At 50.4% G+C, this 17329-nt stretch overlaps 2 protein-coding genes across 2 annotated transcripts; one reads left to right on the forward strand and one right to left on the reverse strand.

Moving 5' to 3' along the window:
• Positions 1 to 286: 286 nt before the first annotated feature.
• On the reverse strand, positions 287 to 2422 carry guca1a (guanylate cyclase activator 1A). Its single transcript, XM_057022364.1, has 4 exons — positions 2111 to 2422; positions 1413 to 1562; positions 1244 to 1337; positions 287 to 1020 (listed from the first exon to the last, which is right to left on the reverse strand). The coding sequence occupies exons 1-4, from the start codon at positions 2306 to 2308 to the stop codon at positions 893 to 895; spliced, it is 570 nt and encodes a 189-aa protein (XP_056878344.1). The 5' UTR covers positions 2309 to 2422; the 3' UTR covers positions 287 to 892.
• An 896-nt stretch (positions 2423 to 3318) lies between these two features.
• golgb1 (golgin B1) lies at positions 3319 to 16961 on the forward strand. Its single transcript, XM_057022190.1, is given in 20 exon segments — positions 3319 to 3434; positions 4361 to 4494; positions 4746 to 4937; positions 5006 to 5116; positions 5204 to 5371; positions 5460 to 5582; positions 5692 to 5805; positions 6011 to 6683; positions 6768 to 6844; positions 7551 to 7605; positions 7822 to 12949; positions 13016 to 13661; positions 13737 to 14555; positions 14625 to 14818; positions 14893 to 15052; positions 15131 to 15228; positions 15307 to 15329; positions 15332 to 15377; positions 15457 to 15556; positions 15665 to 16961. Coding segments are annotated over 19 exon segments (8934 nt in total). The 5' UTR covers positions 3319 to 3434; positions 4361 to 4425; the 3' UTR covers positions 15803 to 16961.
• The last annotated feature ends 368 nt before the right edge of the window (positions 16962 to 17329 follow it).

Here is a 17329-nt window from a genome sequence, read left to right on the forward strand (position 1 = left end):
TTGTAACACTGGCTGAATTCATAGCCCACAGACACTTAAATGTCCAGCATTCACCAGCTTTTATGGAGCGCAATAGTCTAAATATAGTAAATCCCTTTTTTTTTTTTTTAAATGGACTCTGGTTGAGTCATCCTCCTTTAACCTTTAAACAGGAAGCTGGAGCTCCTCAACCTTTTAATCCTGCAAAGTCCATTTGGGAATCAGTCTCAGGGGTGCAGTTTAACAGACTTTTCCAGTTTGCCGATCCTTTATTTGTATGCACACGGCAGAAGAAATGCACAACAGCCTTATTAAACTGCTGAGTTTTATTCTTATTATTGAAATGTTACAAAACAGAAATCCAGCATTTCCTCTAGCTTCCACTTGTGTAAGTATTTATAAAAATAATGGCAAGACACAAAAAAGATCAACAACAGGGATTAATCTAATTTAGATGGTTCCTGTGTTTCAGCCTCGAATTAAAGTGGATGTTGAGAGCGCTGCCGAGTGCTAGCTCCCTCCTGTTTGGCCACGGGGGAGAGCGAGTCAACAGAGTCGAGTAATTTGATGCGGAGGAACGACCCAAAAAACAACGTGCGCTCACTGACGCGCACGCGTTTGTCATTCTGCTCCATTCTTGCCCCTTCGTCCCTGAAGGCATCACCGGATTGTGCCAGAGATGATCCCATGTGCCAGACCGGCCTTGAGAGAGCTCAGCATCGTTGAACAAGGACAAGAGCGGACAAATTTAAAGTGCACACGCGTCGCGCGCGCACACACACACACACGAGGTCTCCAGCGCACAAGAGGTGGATCTTAATAGAAATCTCAGTCCATAAATGAGGTTTTTCACCCGCGGTGATCTGCTAAATCTGTCGGGTTCAATGGTCAATGATGGCGAGCCCCGCTGGTCCTAAACACTGTGTCTCCTGTTGTGGATCATGGCCACAATGTGGGTGAGGTCGAGGCTCTTTATCATCACCTCCATGAAGACATCGTCACTGCGGGCGCCGGCCACAAACTCCTCCAGAGAGAGCTCGCCTGTCGGGCGGGAAAGACCAGCATATTGGTGTTCTAAGGACACTAACAGCATCACTGTTTAAGGGCTGCGTTAGCAGCCTGTGAGAGATTTAAGGCCTGTTAGCGAGTTTGTATTCTTGCTGTGTTTCCTGATGGAAGGCAGCGCTGCAGCCGATACATCTATAAACCGTCCACCCACCATCGATTTCCCTCAAACCTCCTCCCCCTGCCAGAACACACTCACCATCTCCGTTGATGTCAATCCTGTCAAACACGCTGTTGGTGAAATCCTCAGCCGTCGTCTCGTGGTTTTCGTTGCCGTTGATGGCTCGGATGGCCTGTGGGGAGACACGGTAGCGTCAGCGCGCGCCGCCGCGTCCGGGAGGACGCTGGGAGAAGAGCTGCGGCCTCACCTTTATGATGTTGAGGAGCTCGTGCCGATCGATGCAGCCGTTTCCGTCCACGTCGTAGAGTTTGAAGTACCAGCGCAGTTTGTGCTCCATCTTTCCTCGCATCACCAGGCTGAGAGCGGCGACGTACTCCATGAAGTCTATGTAGCCGTCCTGCAGAAGCGGGAAGTCCTCTTAAACCAGACACACGCCAGAGTTATTGTGCAGCACACTGAGACACTGAGGATTATCTCCAGGCCCAGTCTGAGAACAGGCAGCTGTCTTTGCATCAAAGCATTGTCTCAGATAATCTCCCAGTTTCAATCGTGCATCAGGGAGGCCTTTGTGAGGGGAGAGGGAATATAGGTGATTTGCAGACAGCTGTCCTGGGACGACCCTGGAGACGCTGATAACCTGTGACGGTCGGAATGTTCTGCTTCAGTGTAGTGTGGCCTCAGGAAAACGTCCCTTCAGTTTAATGTCTGGAGATTAAGCGGCTGTTTTTATGTCACTTTTCTGCTGGAGAAGCTCAAACGTTGCACTTTCAAAACCCCTCAAATATTGGTTAAAAAGTAAAGATGAGACTTTAAAAAACAAACAAAACAACTGGGCTTGAATTGAAAACTGGATTCAAATTTCCATTTGTTTTAAAGAAAAAAGAAAGGTGAAAAAGGATGTAAGTGTAAATCTCTAACAAACAGCAGCTCAAAATCGACTCTTACCTTGTTCATGTCGAACGTGCGGAACATCTGCTCGATGTAGGCGTTGGCCTCGAGGTCCAGACCTTTCAGCCCGAAGAACTGCTTGAACTCGTGCAGGGTGAGCTGACCTGACGGGCACTCGGTCATGAACTTCTTGTACCAGAGGTGCATCTCCACGGCCTGCAGGTCGTCCACGGTGCTTCCCGATGAGTTGCCCATTTTATTTATTTATTTTTTTTACACCACTCCAATGTCTCCCAACCCAATTGGTCTACTGTGAAGCGGACGGGATCCCTCTTCACAGTCACACAACAATGGGACAAGGGATAATGGAGGTGGGGGCCTTTTGTAGCCGTCTCTTTTTGGGGCTGGGCTGGGGCGCTCAGCTGTGCCCTCCTTGGGTCTAATCGGGATACAATTCCAGGTGAATATCCAGATAATCCGCTTAATCTCCCAGTTTAAAGGTCAGGGGAATGATTCATATCCATATTTACGCTGACGAGCACAGGAGCAGCTTTCCTCCCTTCACGTGGCGAGGCAGGACATCCATGACGGTCATGTGTCAAAACCGCGCTCCACATGGCTCAGCACACACTCAGGTATCAGGCGAGCAGCAGCTTTGAAAAAACTGCTGCCATGCCTTTAAAAGGCTGTCAAAGGAAAATTAAGTGACACGACTCAGCCTTCAATAATTATGCTGCTCGTGATCCCACATTGAAATCAGCGAAAAACGTTTACTAATGAAAGGTTGTTGATGTGACCCTATTCATTTTTATTTAATTGAATGCATTTTGTCACATCTAAGGTGATATTTTCCATGCAAATATTGTGACCTTTCTTTTTAAAACCTTTGGAATGTTACTGTAATCTGTCCTTTGGTTGAAAAATGTGACACACCTTAACCTCTTACACAATGCGCACAGGATTGTGGGTAAAACGTAAAAGCAATCTGCTTTTACAGGTAAAGTTTATTTATACAAAACCTTCCCCAGAAAGTAAGCACAATGTGTTTTTCAATCATAACACGAAAATTAAAAAATAAAAACCTTATAGATTTTAAAAGACATTTTTATAACTTTAATGGCGGGTGTGATTTATTGTACGTTCGCCGACAACAATTGGGTGGTCGGCAATTTAATACAGGTTAAATTGATCTTCTTTTACTGAGGTGGGTGTGTGGGAACACGCAGACGGTCCCTTACTGACGCGACTCGTCACTGACCAATCAGAGCAAAGTAAGTTTTGTTTCCGGGAGTGTTTGGTGATGTGGCTGTGTTCTCATATCCATCCGAGGAAATATAGCAAATAAAAAGCAGACCCATTCACCTAAAAAAGCCTCCTACAGGTGAGACTAATGTCCTTCCTTTTAAATCAACACCAAGCCCACTGCGATCTGTACCTGCGCTCTAGCGCACATCACTGTTCTAGTCAACAAAAGCGGGTTTTAATGGTGCTGTTCGTGTTTACGAGTAATCGGTGTTAGCTTGCTAAGTAGCATCGGCTAACTATCCCAGAAACTGCAGTCGGGGTAAAGACTGGGTGTTTCAGCAGTGTTCCGCTCACGATGCTTATAATGCTTCTGAACAAGTGCCTTCCATCTTTGCAAAGACATCACTTCACCGAGGATGACTTATTTGCTCGCTATTGTGGCGATAAGGAGCTGTAATCTGTTCGCGACAAGAGCGACGCAGCCGCAGTGGACGGTTCGGTGTGTTCGGGCATTTCCGGCGCCACTCGGTTCAGATTCGGATCTCCGAACCACGAACACACTCGTTCGGTCTATTTATGCAGGCTTGTTGGCGTGTTTACTTTCCAGGCGGAAACGTTCTCACGTCATTGATGGATGATTGTGGTTGGTTCTCAGTGAAAGAAAGACACTCACGTTTGTCATAAATTAGTCACGAACTGCTCCTGTTAAGTTGAATTTGTCCTCCAAATCGTTTACATTGTTGTCAAAACCTGATAATCATTCTGTGTTGTCAGTTTGTTGCGTGACATACATGCAAATATTAGCCACTAGGGTAAGTAATGCATATTTACCCCTTCACAGGACATTTGGCATCAGGCAGAACACACAACTGTTGCTTGTGTATTACAGATAACACAAAAGTTGAATTATTTGCTGTATCAATGAGTAGAATAAATGTAGGCTCTAAGATGGTTGGATGTGGCTGGAGGCTGCTGCAGACAGTGTACACAGCTGTAGGCGGAACATTGCCTCAATTCCAGCGTTTTATCTGCAGAGTGTGAATAATTTTCTGTCTCTTGTAGACGTTACATCTGCGAGTGAGCTGAAGCTTCAAAGCTGGTCTGCGCTTCCTCACAGTGCCGTCTTTATGTTCAGCCGTCTGGCCACGGTCCTCCAGGAGCTCTCTGGGGAGGAGGGCCCAGATGGAGAAGCACAGGTGAGACAGCAACCGGCCCCGGCTTTAAAAACACACTTTTGTTCAAGAAAGTTTATTTTTGAACTCCTGAAGTTTGAATAATGCACCTATTTTTAACCTTTCATTCGCATAACGCATACAAAGATAAGAAATGTGTTATGCTTTGCAGGATGTATGTAAAAGGAATGCAGGGTTCAAAGGCACTGGATTAATATTGATAAAGTTAAGTTGCGCAGAGTGTGACTGTTTGCCTCGTCTGTTTATTTTACCAGGGCGAGCTGGTGCCTCAGCTCCCTGCTAATGAGGGTGAAGCTCCAGCTGAGCCAGATGCACCTGAGGAGGTCATGGAGAGGCTGGCACACCTGGAACAGCTGGTTGTCCAGCTGAAGGAGCTCATTCGGGACAAAGACACCCAGCTCGCGCAGAAGGACACAGAACTGACAAACAAAGATGCGCAGTTCAAGGTAAATATCCGGAACTGAGCAGGGTCAACGCTCCTGGGAGTGTTTCTTATTCCGCCTCCTGTCAACAGCATGAGAAAGAGGACTTTGAAGCTCGCTTCACCAAACTCAAACTGCAGGCCAAAGCCAAGATGGCGTCACTCAACAAACAGATTACTGATCTGAAAGGCAGTGGCCCAACAGTGAGTGCAACCTATTATCATCCTCTTGTTATCCTTAATATTGACTTTCAACTCCGCAACCACAAACATTCTTCTTCGGATCTGCAGCAGAGTCCCGACACCTCCTTCTCAGGAGTTGGTTCTGCAGCTGAAGAAGAACTCCAAGAATTTAAGAACAAGTTAAGTGAGGAGGAAGCGAAGTGCAGAGAGCTGCAGGAGCGGCTCCAGACCACCGAACAGCTCCTCCAAGAGAAGGAGGCTGCCCATGCAGAACAAGTAACATATGCATGTTTAATTCATGAGTCATACAGTGAATTATACAGCAGCTGTAAGTGGATAAGTTGTTGTATGTTCTGGGTCTTAGCTACAGAAGCTGCAGGCTGTTGTGTGTGAGAAGGACGTGCGTTTTCAGGAGCAGGTCCAGAAACACGAAGAAGAGCTGCTGCGGGCCACGTCACAGTCCCAGGTTGATGTTGGACTTCAGCAGGTACGAGATTCAGGAATGATCAGGATTAAGTTTAAACAACTTGTGGTTTGTTCGTTTATAAGTGATCCACACAAAAGCCACAATAGTTGATACTTGTCCCCTGCTGAAGGCCCTGCAAGAAGCACAGAGGCGTTGTGAGGAGCTGGAGGAGGCCTTGAACTCTCGCTCTCAAGTGGTGGAAATGTTGCAGCAGGAAGTGAGCAGTGCCGACCAGCAGAAACAGGTCGATACCCACGTGTTTTGGATGTTGTGACTACTTTACCCGGTCTCAGAATTTAGACTACTGATTTTACACGACCAAAAAGAACACTGATCAAACAAGCACGCCCTTTTCTTGTTGGGACGTCATTATTATGCGTCGTTTGGCTGAGTGATACAGGATGCACCTACTCACATCCTCCTCTCTGTCTCACTCTCTTTCTGCGCAGATCTTGACGGCTCAGTTCCGACAGATGGAGCAGGAGCTGGCCGAGGCCCTCAAGCAGAGGGAGGAGGAGAAGCAGGAGTGGGTCAAAGAGTCCAGCAGAGCCGAGGCAGAAATGGCTGCGCTCCGATCCAGTATGGAGGCTTTGGAAAGGCAGAGCGCGGAGGTGGTGGCACAGGAGAGCGAGCTGGCCTCCTTGAGAGAGGCAGAGCGTGTCAGTCAGGAAGCTCTGGAGAAGGAGAAGCTGGAAGTTGCCAGATTGGAGAGCGAAGTGGTTCAGATGAGAGGTGCCAAGCTGGCGAGCCAGGAGGCTTCGGAGAGGGACGGAGCGGAAATAGCTCGGCTTGAAAATGAGCTGGCGTCACTGAGAGATGCATTCGATCGTGCCTGTCAGGGTGCCACTGAGAGGGAGAAGTTGGAGGTGGAGAAACTGGAGCAGGAGCTGGCTTCACAGAGAGAAGCCGCCCAGGAGAATGAGGAGATCCTGGCGGAAGTGTGGAGGCGTCTTCAGTCTCTGGCTGCAGAGGATGTGGCACCAACAGATGACCCCGCTGACCTCTCCCTCTTCCTGTTCACCGTGCAGTCGGTGGCAACACAACTCACGGGGCTGAAAGATGAACGCAGCGAGGGTCAGAGACGCTGCGATGAGCTCACACGCACCGTGGAAGACCTACAGGGTCAGTAATGATGTTTCATCTCAGGAGCTCGGCATGTTGACAACAGCCTCTGTTCTTTACTGATAAGACACTTTGACTTTTCAGAGCAACTCGACAACAAAATTACGGAACAGCAGGAAACCGCAGCCAGGGTTGAAGAGCTGGAGCAGCACATCATGTCGGTCAGTGCGAAGAAGTCCTGTCCACCTGTAAACATGGGAATGAATGAGTGAAATAGTTCTAAATGTTGGAGTTACCTTGTTCCTGAATATCTCAAGCGTGTCAAGCATATTTCCTGTCCACAAACAAAGTTAATGCTAATTGAAACCTGGTTTTACTCATTGGAAGAATGCAGTCAGACCTCATTCTCACCCGACTGAGGCAACCTGAGGTCTGCAAGCTTATACCAACAAATCTAGAGTACGCTTTTGCGACACTTTCCTCTGTACAGTTTTTATTTAAACGACTCGGTGTGTCCGTAAAGTTGCATCTGTTCAAACACGGGAGACTCGGCTCAATACAACATGAATTATAGGAAGAGTTCTGAAACAGCTCTGCCTACAAAGACAGATGACCCAGTTATGATTTTAGACTGGTCTTTGTCCTGAGCTGGTCCAGAGACACAGAGGGTGTCTGGCCAGATGATAAGTCAGTCTGAGGCGGGACAGTGGGTCAGACATACCGTATGTAATACAGTGAAGTATTACCATGTGGGGATGGGAGTCTAATCCTGTCTGGACCGATCAAGGCTGAGGCTCTGTCTGTCTGTCTGACTGTCTGTCCTACCCAACCTTCACCCACACCAGCAGCCATGCTCATTATTTAACAGAGGACTTAATACATCCGTCTTACATCTTTCCTTGGATCCTTTTCATCTTTTTTTTTCAGATATCTGAGAAAGTTCATCTACCATCAGAACTGGATTCATCTGAATCTAAACAAGGTAGAAAATAAGCTATATATATTTTCTCTCCTATAATACCCAGACATTTTGTGCATTCATTCTATCATTTAATTCCTACATATCTATTATTGTCATTAAAATCAGTTATAGTCCACTTGTAAGATAAAAATTCGTGATGATGCTCATGTTTATCAGACTCAGCTACCTTAAATTTGATACCTTTATGAATATTTTCTTATTTATTCACTTTTACAGCACTCATAATGCAGCTGGAACAGCAGCTGCTGGAAAAAGACAGTGAGCTGGTTGCCTTGCGGGACTCCATCAGCCAGGCTAAGGAAGACCCCGGTTCTGTCGCTCCATGCGGAGACGACCACCAGATGCCGGATCAGGGTCCTGATGCAGGTGCGCCCCTCCATGACACCTCTCACGCCACCCCTGATTTAATGGACGACACGCAAGATGAGGAAACAACCCTGGTGGCTGAGGACACCTCAGTTCTGTCCCTGTCTGCTGATAATGGGAGTAGTCCCGAGCTCATTGTTCACCAGTCGGAGTCCCCAGAAGAATCCAAAGGGACGTCTTCAGATGAAATGATCACCAGCAGTGATTCTGAGGTGGCTCACAGCAGTTGGACCCTCCTGGAAGCTGTGAATCAAGATGGAGGTCAGGAGTGGCCGCCGATGCTGCAGGAATTTGGTCAGCTGCAGCTGCAGCGCTCGTGGGAGGCGAGCAGCGTGGAGGTGGAATCGTCCACAGTTCAGGTCGAGTCTTCCTCTGTCGCCATCAGAGAGACGGTGCAAGTTTACGTAACTCAGCGGAATTCGTCCAGCTCGGATGACAACGTCTCCTCTGGCCAGGCTTTCGCTCAGGCCTTAGCAGAAGAACTTCAGAAGAGGTACAGTGACCTTCTGGTCGAGGTTCAGAGGCTAAGAGAAGCTGCAGCAGAGTCCGCTGAGAAAATAAAGATGCTGCAGGAAGATGCAGAAGCCCTCACTGTTGCAAAGGAGGACTCAGAGATTCAGGCTAGCAGTTTAGCAGAGGAGCTCAAGTTGGCCCGAGAACAGCTGGAAAAGCTCTCCCACCAAAACATCTCGGCTGTGAAGAAGCACAATGTGGAAATGCAGCTTCTCGAAGAGCAAATAGACATTCTAAACACTACAGCCAAAGCCAAAGAGGAGAAGATCCAGAACATGCAGGCTGACTTGGAAATGGTCAACCAAGCCTTCTCTGAGAAGGAGATGCATGTGAAGATGTTGAGTGTTCAGCTGGAGGACAGGGAACTTGTCTCCTCTGTGCTTGAAAAGAAGGTTCAGGATATGGAAAATAGTATGTTGGAATATTCTCAAAGTTCAGAACTCAAAAATGATGCTCTGTCCCTGAAAGACTCTGAAATCAGCACGCTGCAGTTCCTCCTCAGCCAAAAAGAGCAGGAGGTGACGATGCTGAACGAAAGCATGTCTTCTAAACTCCTCCAAGCTGAAGAAGAGAAGTTTCAGATAGACTGTGAGGTCAGCAAACTGAAGGAGCAGATAGAGGACCTGGAGAAGGTCAAGGATAAGAAAGGAAGTGGTGAAGACTTGGGTGCTCCGCAAGAGGAAGAGCTTGAAGGTTTGCGTCAGGAGAAAGGAGAGCTTGAACTTCAGCTGACCAACATGAAGAAGAAGTTACAGGCTGCACTGGTGCAACGCAAGGAGCTCATGAAGAAGGTCGCTGATCTGGAGACAGAAGCAAAGAAAAGGGAGGAAGCTAAATTGGCCCCAGAGGATACCCCCGAGGACAGTCTAAACGTTGAGCAACCTAAAGGATCCCAGATCCAAGAAATGGAAGCCAAACTCATGGAGCTGGAGGAAGCTTTGAGGTGCAAAGATGAGGAAGTGGAGACTCTGAAGGAGAAAATAAGCCAGCAGGACCAAGCTCTCATTGAGAGCCTTGCTCTAAGTGGAAAGCTCGGTGAAGAGGCTGAAAACGCCAACAGATCTTCTGAGACCACTCTGCTGCAGTCCCAGGTGAGTTCTCTGGAGACCGAGTGCGAGTCTCTTCAGAAGAAGGTGCAGGAGGTGCAAGAATCTCGCAAGGAAACCATCCGCAAGGCCAAAGAAAAAGACAGGCACCACCGCGAGCAGCTGAAGCAGCAGAAAGAAGAATACAAAGAACTGATGGAACGATTGGAGGTGCAGAATGATGAAAGAGAGGCTCTTCTGACTAAGCTGAGGGACCTGGAGGAAAAAGCCAGCAGCAAAAGCGAAGAACAAGAACAAGAGCCCAAGCAAATGATTGAAAAAGTGGAAACCCAAACAGTCAGTGATTGGGTCCAGGAAGACTGGGTGGACTTTGCTGAACCTGAGACGGATTCAGCTCAGCCGCAGTCCAGTGATCCATCGGAGTGTCCTGCAGAACAGTCGGATGTTCAGGCCACAGAAGTAGAGGAATCTTTGAAGGTGCTCAGGAGAGAGATTGAGGATGTGAGATTGGCGAATGAAGAGCTGGAAAAGCAGCTGCAGGAAACCCAAACTTGCTTGTCTTTGAAAGAAGCTGAACTGATGCATGTGGGTAAGGAGCTCCAATCCCTCCAAGAGAAGGAAAACCAAATCGACTCACTCTTGGAGGAAATGAGGGAGCTTAGAGAAAAGCATCACCAGGCGCAGCTTTATGCCGAGACCCTCAAAGCAGAGATGGACGATGCTGCCAGAGCAGCATCTGCAGATGCTGAGGTCTCCATGGCAAACCTTCAGGCCGAAGTGGAGAGCTTCAAGCAGTTCCTGGAGAGTAAGAACCATGAAATCCACGAGTTGAGTGAGCAGCTGCACCAACAGAACTCTCTCATCCAGTCAACGCAGGACGCGGTCTCTCAGAAGGATCGGCTAATTCTGTCTTTGCAGGAGGAACTACAGGCCGAGCAAGAAAAAACCCAGAGGTTGGAGGTGGAGGTTCCACAGAAGCAAGAGGAGGAAAGAGACAGCGAGGCAAAGATTCAGCAGCTTCAGCGCAAGCTCCAGGCTGCGCTGATCTCTCGCAAGGAGGCGCTAAAGGGCAACAAAACCCAGAAAGAACAGCTCGCTTCAACGGAGGCGCGTGTCGCTGAACTGCAGGAGAAACTGCAGGCAGCAGAAGGGGAGATGGAGAAACTCAGAGAGGAGAAGGCTCAGCTGATTGAGGAGGTCGACCGAGCCTTACTGGAAAACCAAAGCCTCGGTTCGTCCTGCGAGAGCCTGAAACTGGTCATGGAGGGAATCCTGAACGAGAAGGATGACTTCAAGAGAGAGGTGGAGCTCGCCAAAGAGGAGGCTGCCAGAGTGTCTAGAGAATGGGAGGACAAAGTCAGGGGGATGAAGGACGAGTACGAGACACTGCTCAAGTCGTACGAGAACGTGAGCGACGAGGCGGAGAGGGTGAGGAAGGTCCTGGAAGCTGCCCGGCAGGAGAGACAGGAGCTCACCGCCAAGGTGAGGACACACGAGGCCGGCAGGCAAGAGGCCGAAAGACAAGCCGAGGAGGCGCAGAAAGAGGTGGAGGTAGTGAAGGACAAAATGAGGAAGTTTGCCAAAACCAAACAACAGAAAATCCTGGAATTGGAGGAGGAGAACGAGAGACTGAGAGAGATGCAGGAGAAGCCCAGAACAAGCCGAGAGGAGAAGGCTCTCAAGGATGTGACCGAGGAGCTTAAAGCTGAGCTGGAGGCCACGAAAGCTGAGCAGGAGGCCACGAAAGCTGAGCAGGAGGCCACGAAAGCTGAGCTGGAGGCCACGAAAGCTGAGCAGGAGGCCACGAAAGCTGAGCTGGAGGCCACGAAAGCTGAGCTGGAGGCCAGAACTGCAGAAAGGACCTCTTTAGAGCAGGAGATTGAAGAGTTGAGGGGAAAACTTGCTCAAGCAGAAGAAGCTAAAACTGTACTTGGCTCTGCAGCTGTTGTTGAGGAGGTTGTCACTGCACAGCAGTCAGACTCCTTCATGACCAGAAAGGAGCTTGTGGAGAGCCAGAATGAGGAGAAAGAGAAGGCCTTTCCCATAGAGGAAGCAGCTGAGCAGACACGAGCAAAAGAAATATATTTGAACCCTAGCGAGGAAATCAAAGAAGCAGAAACGGCTGAAAGTGTTTTAGTGGAGAAAATGAGAGGGATGGAGGCAGAAAGAGAGCTGTGGCAGCAGCAGAAGGCGGAGCTTGAATCTCAGCTTTCCTCTCTGGAGAAAGATCTTCAGGACAGCAAAGAGAAAGAGACCCTCTCGGCGTCTCTGGAGAAGTCTCTCCAGGAAGCTGAAGAGAGAGAAAAGAGCCTGATTGAAGAAGGTTCCAGGAGGGAAGTCCAGTTCAAGGAGCTCCTCCAAAACCTGGAAACTGAGAAGGATAACCTGGAGGAGCGTCTGATGAACCAGCTGGCCCAGCTCAACGGCAGCATCGCCGGGTACCAGCAGGAAGCAGCGGACAACCGGGAACACCTCGCCCAGCTGCAGAGGGAGGTGGAGAGGCTGGAGAGGGAGCGGGCCGAGCTGGACGCCCAGGCTCAGTGCCAGAGTGACAGAGCTGCCAGGTTAGAGGAGGACATGAGGCAAGCCCAGAGAGAGCGAGCCGAGGCCGAAGCCGAGTCGGGGAGGCAGAGGGAGCTGGAGCAGCAGCTCCGCTCCGCCCAAAGGGTCAAAGAAGGCAGCCAGAGCCGAGCGCGGCAGCTGGAGGAGCTGCTGAGGGAGAAGCAGCTGGAGGTCCGGCAGCTGCAGAAGGACAGCATCCGGTACCAGGAGAGGATCAGCGAACTGGGTAGAGAGGTGAAAGCCGTCCAGCTTGGTCACAGTGAGCTCCACAACAAGCTAGAACAGTCCACAATGGAGACTTCCAAAACTGCAGAAGAGCTGAAAAGGACTGAGGCAGAGCTCGTTGGCTGCCGGTCCCAGCTTGCTGAGGCCCAGAGAGCGATGAAGGAGGCTTTAGCTGAGAAAGCCACCGTGGAAGAGGGTGCCCAGCAGAGAGAGGCCACGTTAAAGGCGGAGGCAGAACAAACCATTGACTCTGTCAGGTTCAGGCTGGGAGCTGAACTCAAGCAGATGGAGCTGAGGCTGGAGGATGTCTACAGTGAAAGGGAGAAGGAAGAGGAAGCCACTCAGGAGGCCAGGGAGAGCGCACGGCGAGCGGAGGCCCGCGCTCAGGAGAGTCAGGCCCGTCTGGAAGAGTCTCTGGCCCGGTTAGCTGCCTTCTCGCGCTCCATGTCCTCGCTGCAGGATGACCGCGACAGAGTTCTGGACGAGGCCCGACAATGGGAGGCGCGCTTTAACGATGCTCTGCAGGGAAAAGAGGCAGAAGTTCGAGAGGCTGAGGCGCGAGCCAAAGAGCTGACAGAGCAGCTCCAGAAGGAATCTGCACGGAAGGAAGAACTCCAGCTTTGGGTGGACAGGTAACGACCTTCGTTAGGTTTGAATGTTCTGTATGCTTAAAGGTAAAACAACTCTTTGTCTTTCAGGTTGGAGAAGTCCGAGAGAGAGCTACAGAACTTTCTGGAGGAAGAGAGAAACAGAGTCGCTGAGAGCGAGGCTGCCCTAAAAGAGGAAAAGGGAAAACTTAAGGAAACGACAGCTGAGCTGCTGTCCGCGCAGAACACAGCCCATTCTCTTAAAACGGAGGCTGAGAGTCTCCTCCAGAGGATCAGAGCTCTGGAGGAAGCTGTCGGCCGCCTGCAGGGCGAAGCGGACCGGGCCAGGGCTGAACTGAGAGAGAGGGAGGCAGAGGAGAGGAGGCTGTGTCTGAACGTCGAGCAGCTGGAAACGGATCTGCGCTCCTCCAAAGCCTTCGCTGAGAGTCTGCAGACCGAGCTGCACGAGAAGGAACGGAGAGAAGTGGAGATGCTGGGGGAGAAGGAGCAGGCGGTCGCTGAGGCCGCAGAGGAGGCCAGGAAAGAGGCCGTCAGCAGGGCGCAGGGAGCCGAGGAGGAGCTGGAGCAGAGACGAAGGGAGCTGCGGGACCTGGAAGAAAAAATGAGAAAGTCAGAAGAAGAGAGCAACAACAGGAAAGCTAGACTGGACTCTTTCATGAAGGCCATGGGCTCCTTACAGGATGACAGAGACCGAGTCCTCAACACGTACAAGCAGCTGGAGGAGAAGCACCTACAGGTAGGCTTAGCCCTCAAACACCAGAGGTTCATGAGGTAGATGATCCTAAATGGAGACTTTATTTATCACTTTCAGGTGATGGTGGAGAAGGATTCTCTCATCCAGGAGGCAGCAGGGGAGAACAACGGTCTAAAAGAGCAGTTGCGTTCCCTGTTGATCCAGACGGACGACCTTTACGCTGAAAAGGCCAAGCTGTCCGCGGAGCTCCACGGCTACCGGGACCAGCTCAAGCAAGTGCTGAGCATGAAGGACTCGCAGCACAAGCAGCAGCTGGCGGCGCAGCGCGAGCGCATTAGCTCCTTGGAGAAGGAGCGCCAGCAGTTGGAACGTCAGTTGGCGGTCGTGAGCAATGCGAGGGAGGCGGAAGTGGAGGCGGACAGAGTGGAGCGGGAGAGCCTCAGCCGGGCCGCAGAGGTGGTTTATGCTCCCGGCGCCGAAGTGGAGAAGCTCAGGGAACAGCTGCAGGCAGCTCGGGCCCAAGTGGAAGCTCTGGAGGAGACCGTCCGGATGGAGAGGAAAGAGCACGAGAGCAAGAGCAAAGAGCTGGCTCACCTGCAGTGGGAGGGCGGCGTGATGCGGACCGAGTCAGAGACCGCTCAGGAAAGGGTGGCGGAGCTGGCCAGAGACCTGCTGGCCGTGGAGCAGAAGCTGATGGAGGAGAAAGAGGCGACGGCGCAGCTCAGAACGCAGAACGAGGCCTTAACCAAGGCCATGGCGTCGCTCCAGGACAGCAGGGATCAGGCCGTGGACAGGGTCCAGGAGCTGAGCCTGAAGGTGGGGGAGCTGAGCAAGGCAGGGGGCCACGCGGCGCCGAGCGGCCCTGCGGGCGCCGCCGGAGAAGTGTGGGGGCTGAAGAACGCTCTGCAGGCCCTGCAGAACGACAGGGAGAGGCTGGTGAGTAGCAGCGGGATCCTCGGGCGCGCCGTGGTCTCGGTCCTCACGCTCTCGTTTCTGCGTCTGCAGCTGGAACAGATCCAGGCGCAGCTGTCCGAACTGAACGGGCAGAAGTCGGAGCTGGCCCGGCTGGGCGCCGGCGAGCTCATCAAGGTCAACCAGCAGCTCTTGGAGGAGAAAACGAAGAACGGAGACATGCTGGCCGTCATAACGCAGCTGGAGAACGTGGTGGAAACGGGCCGGCAGGAGATCGAAGCGCTCAGGTGAGGCGCCCGCTTCCCTCGCCGTTTGTTTCAGGGCGAGGGAGACGCCACACTGAGGCTTTCCTGTGTGTCAGGCTGGAACGCATCGACTGGATGGCTCAAGCGGAGCAGCTGAAGCAGCAGACGCTCGCCACGCTCTCAGACAGGGACCAGCAACTGAGGCAGCTCGCCGCCCTGCTGGAGGAGGCCCGCAGCCACCAGCCCAAGCCTCAGCAGGAGCACTACCAGAGAGAGGTGGGTGTGGAAGCCCTCACAATCCGCCTGACATGAGGCAGCACTGACCGAGTTCCCTCCGCTCTGGGCTTCCTTCAGGGTGCCGAGGAGGCGGACACTGCTCCCGGAGCCCCGCAGCAGCGGAGCCAGTTAGAGGGCCGCGCCCACCAAGCTGAGATCAAAGAGCTGCAGAGAAGGTTCCGCGCACGTGGGAAATTAAAAACCAGCAACAGAAGGAATGTTTGAAAATTCCCCTCTTTTCTCTTCCGTGTCAGGCTGGAGGAGGAGATGCAGCAACGTCGGTGGCAGAGGAGCAGCTAATGGCGACGCAGGACCGACTCAAACGGTGCCGACTATAAAAGATCAAAGCCGCTTCAGATTTGTTTTGAGCGTTGCTGGTTCGGCTGACGTGCGTTTGTTCTTAGGGTTAGCAGTCAGAGCCAGGCTCAGTGGCGCTCGGCACAAGAGGACGATCACTCCGAAACTGCCGTTTTCATCGAGCCGTCGGACGGAGCCGTCACCCGAGTAAGGCTGCGCCGGGGAGCCGCGTTTGTCGCCGTAACAACCACGATAACGGGGGTTGCCTCTAACCTCGCCGCCCTTCTCTCTCTCTCTCCCTCCCCCCCCCCACAGTCCCGACGCGGCAGCCCGGGGTGGATGCGGATGCTGCGAGTGACCTTCTGCTCCCGCCAGCGCACGCCGCTGCTGCTCTCCCTCTACCTGCTCACTGTGCACGTGCTGCTGCTGCTGTGCATGGGCGGGTACCTGTGAAACCGAACCTGTCGGAGGAAGCCCGAACACGAGCCACCCAATGATTTCGTCTGGCTCCATGGACGAAAACCACACATGAACTTTGCACTTTACCAGATCTAACCTTTGATCCAGGATCTGTAGGTGGATGCAGGGACCTGTTGTTACTGTTTAAACTGTTGCTCTGGTTAGATTTGGGTGTTTGATGAGCAGTCAAGGGGTCGTTTTAGGCAGCGACGTTCTTCATGTGCCTTTAGATGAGGTTGTAAAAGGGTCACTTTATGGTGGAGCGGTTTGGAATTATGTCTTGATTTTTAGTTTTTAAATGTTTTCTCAGCCAGCAGAGTCTGAATCCATCAGCGACTGAATCTGGGAGCAGCTCACGCTAGCCCGCGGCCTCGTGTTTGTTTGATTAGCAAAGGACAGGAAGGGGGGAAAATCTCAGTTGGTGTGACTGGATTGTCGTTCAGCTTTGCGCTTCAGGCAAATTCAGACAATCAGTGAGCTCATTTTTGGCAGCAAGATTAAGACTTTGCTGCGAAACGTCAGATTTTTCTTAAATTTGCATTATTTTGAAGAGCAAGGACGGAACCAAACCAAACAAATGGGGAAAGAATGACTGTTCAAGTTAGCGGATACAGTGAGGAAATGTTGCTGAGGCGGAAGATTTGCGAAGGCTTTTAATCTCTTGGAAACTCACTACAAAGATAAGCACATATCTGGAAAGATTTAGCTTTCTGTTTGAACGCCGTCCTTTTCTTTTTCTGCACAAAAATGGAGCACGGTGCAATTTCTGCTGTGATGCATTCCCATTTGTCTTTAAAGAGGAGCTTTATATCAATTGTCGTGCATATTTTTACGTGTGTTAGCTGGATGAGGGAGTTTCTTCTTACATATCCAATAATATCCCCCGTCCAGAACCTTTTTTCACCTTAATGTGCAATCGCTGTACTACCATTCCAGAGGAGAAATACTGTGTCTGTTATCAATATCTGCTCCTACAAAGATAATGTAGCGTAATTTATTATTTAATGGCATTTTAAACAAATTCATTTAATCACTCACCGGTGTTGACCTTCTATTCCTTTCCTTTAGTGTTTTTCCAGTTCTTGCATCCTCTCAAATACACTGTACATGTAAATAACTGTTGAAAAGGGCTGTATAAAAACCTAAAATTAAAGTGCTGGGATATTTTTTCTTCCTCAATTTCCTGTAGTTTTACTCCAAAACTCCCCCCTATTAACTAATCAGGATTTATAACCTTGAGCATTTTAGTTTGCTTTTGAGTATTATGAAATATTTAGTTTGTAGTTTCAGTTACAATGTAAAATGACTTCATTTGGTCCTCTTCCTGGATTATTTCAGATGGAGATCCTTTTATTTTTGGGATAAATATAAAAAAATAGTAATTTTGTTGTTTTTTTCCCTAATAGACACGAACCAGTTATTTTAATATTACACTAAGAAAATAACCAGATTCCGTAGTTAATTTATTTCTTGCTCGCCATTAGATATGAAGTGAGCGCCATTTGAAAGTGGCGCCACGCT

The sequence above is a fragment of the Takifugu flavidus genome, chromosome 22, assembly GCF_003711565.1.
Source record: "Takifugu flavidus isolate HTHZ2018 chromosome 22, ASM371156v2, whole genome shotgun sequence".
Classification (NCBI taxonomy): domain Eukaryota; kingdom Metazoa; phylum Chordata; class Actinopteri; order Tetraodontiformes; family Tetraodontidae; genus Takifugu; species Takifugu flavidus.

Excerpts from the sequence above, each read along its gene's own strand:
- guca1a (XM_057022364.1), bottom strand. The coding sequence starts at position 2,308 with ATGGGCAACTCATCGGGAAGCACCGTGGACGACCTGCAGGCCGTGGAG. Across the intron at positions 1,563-2,110 it reads GCACGTTCGACATGAACAAG|GACGGCTACATAGACTTCAT; the intron begins GTAAGAGTCGAT and ends CCGCTTCTGCAG. Across the intron at positions 1,021-1,243 it reads GATTGACATCAACGGAGATG|GCGAGCTCTCTCTGGAGGAG; the intron begins GTGAGTGTGTTC and ends CCCGCCCGACAG.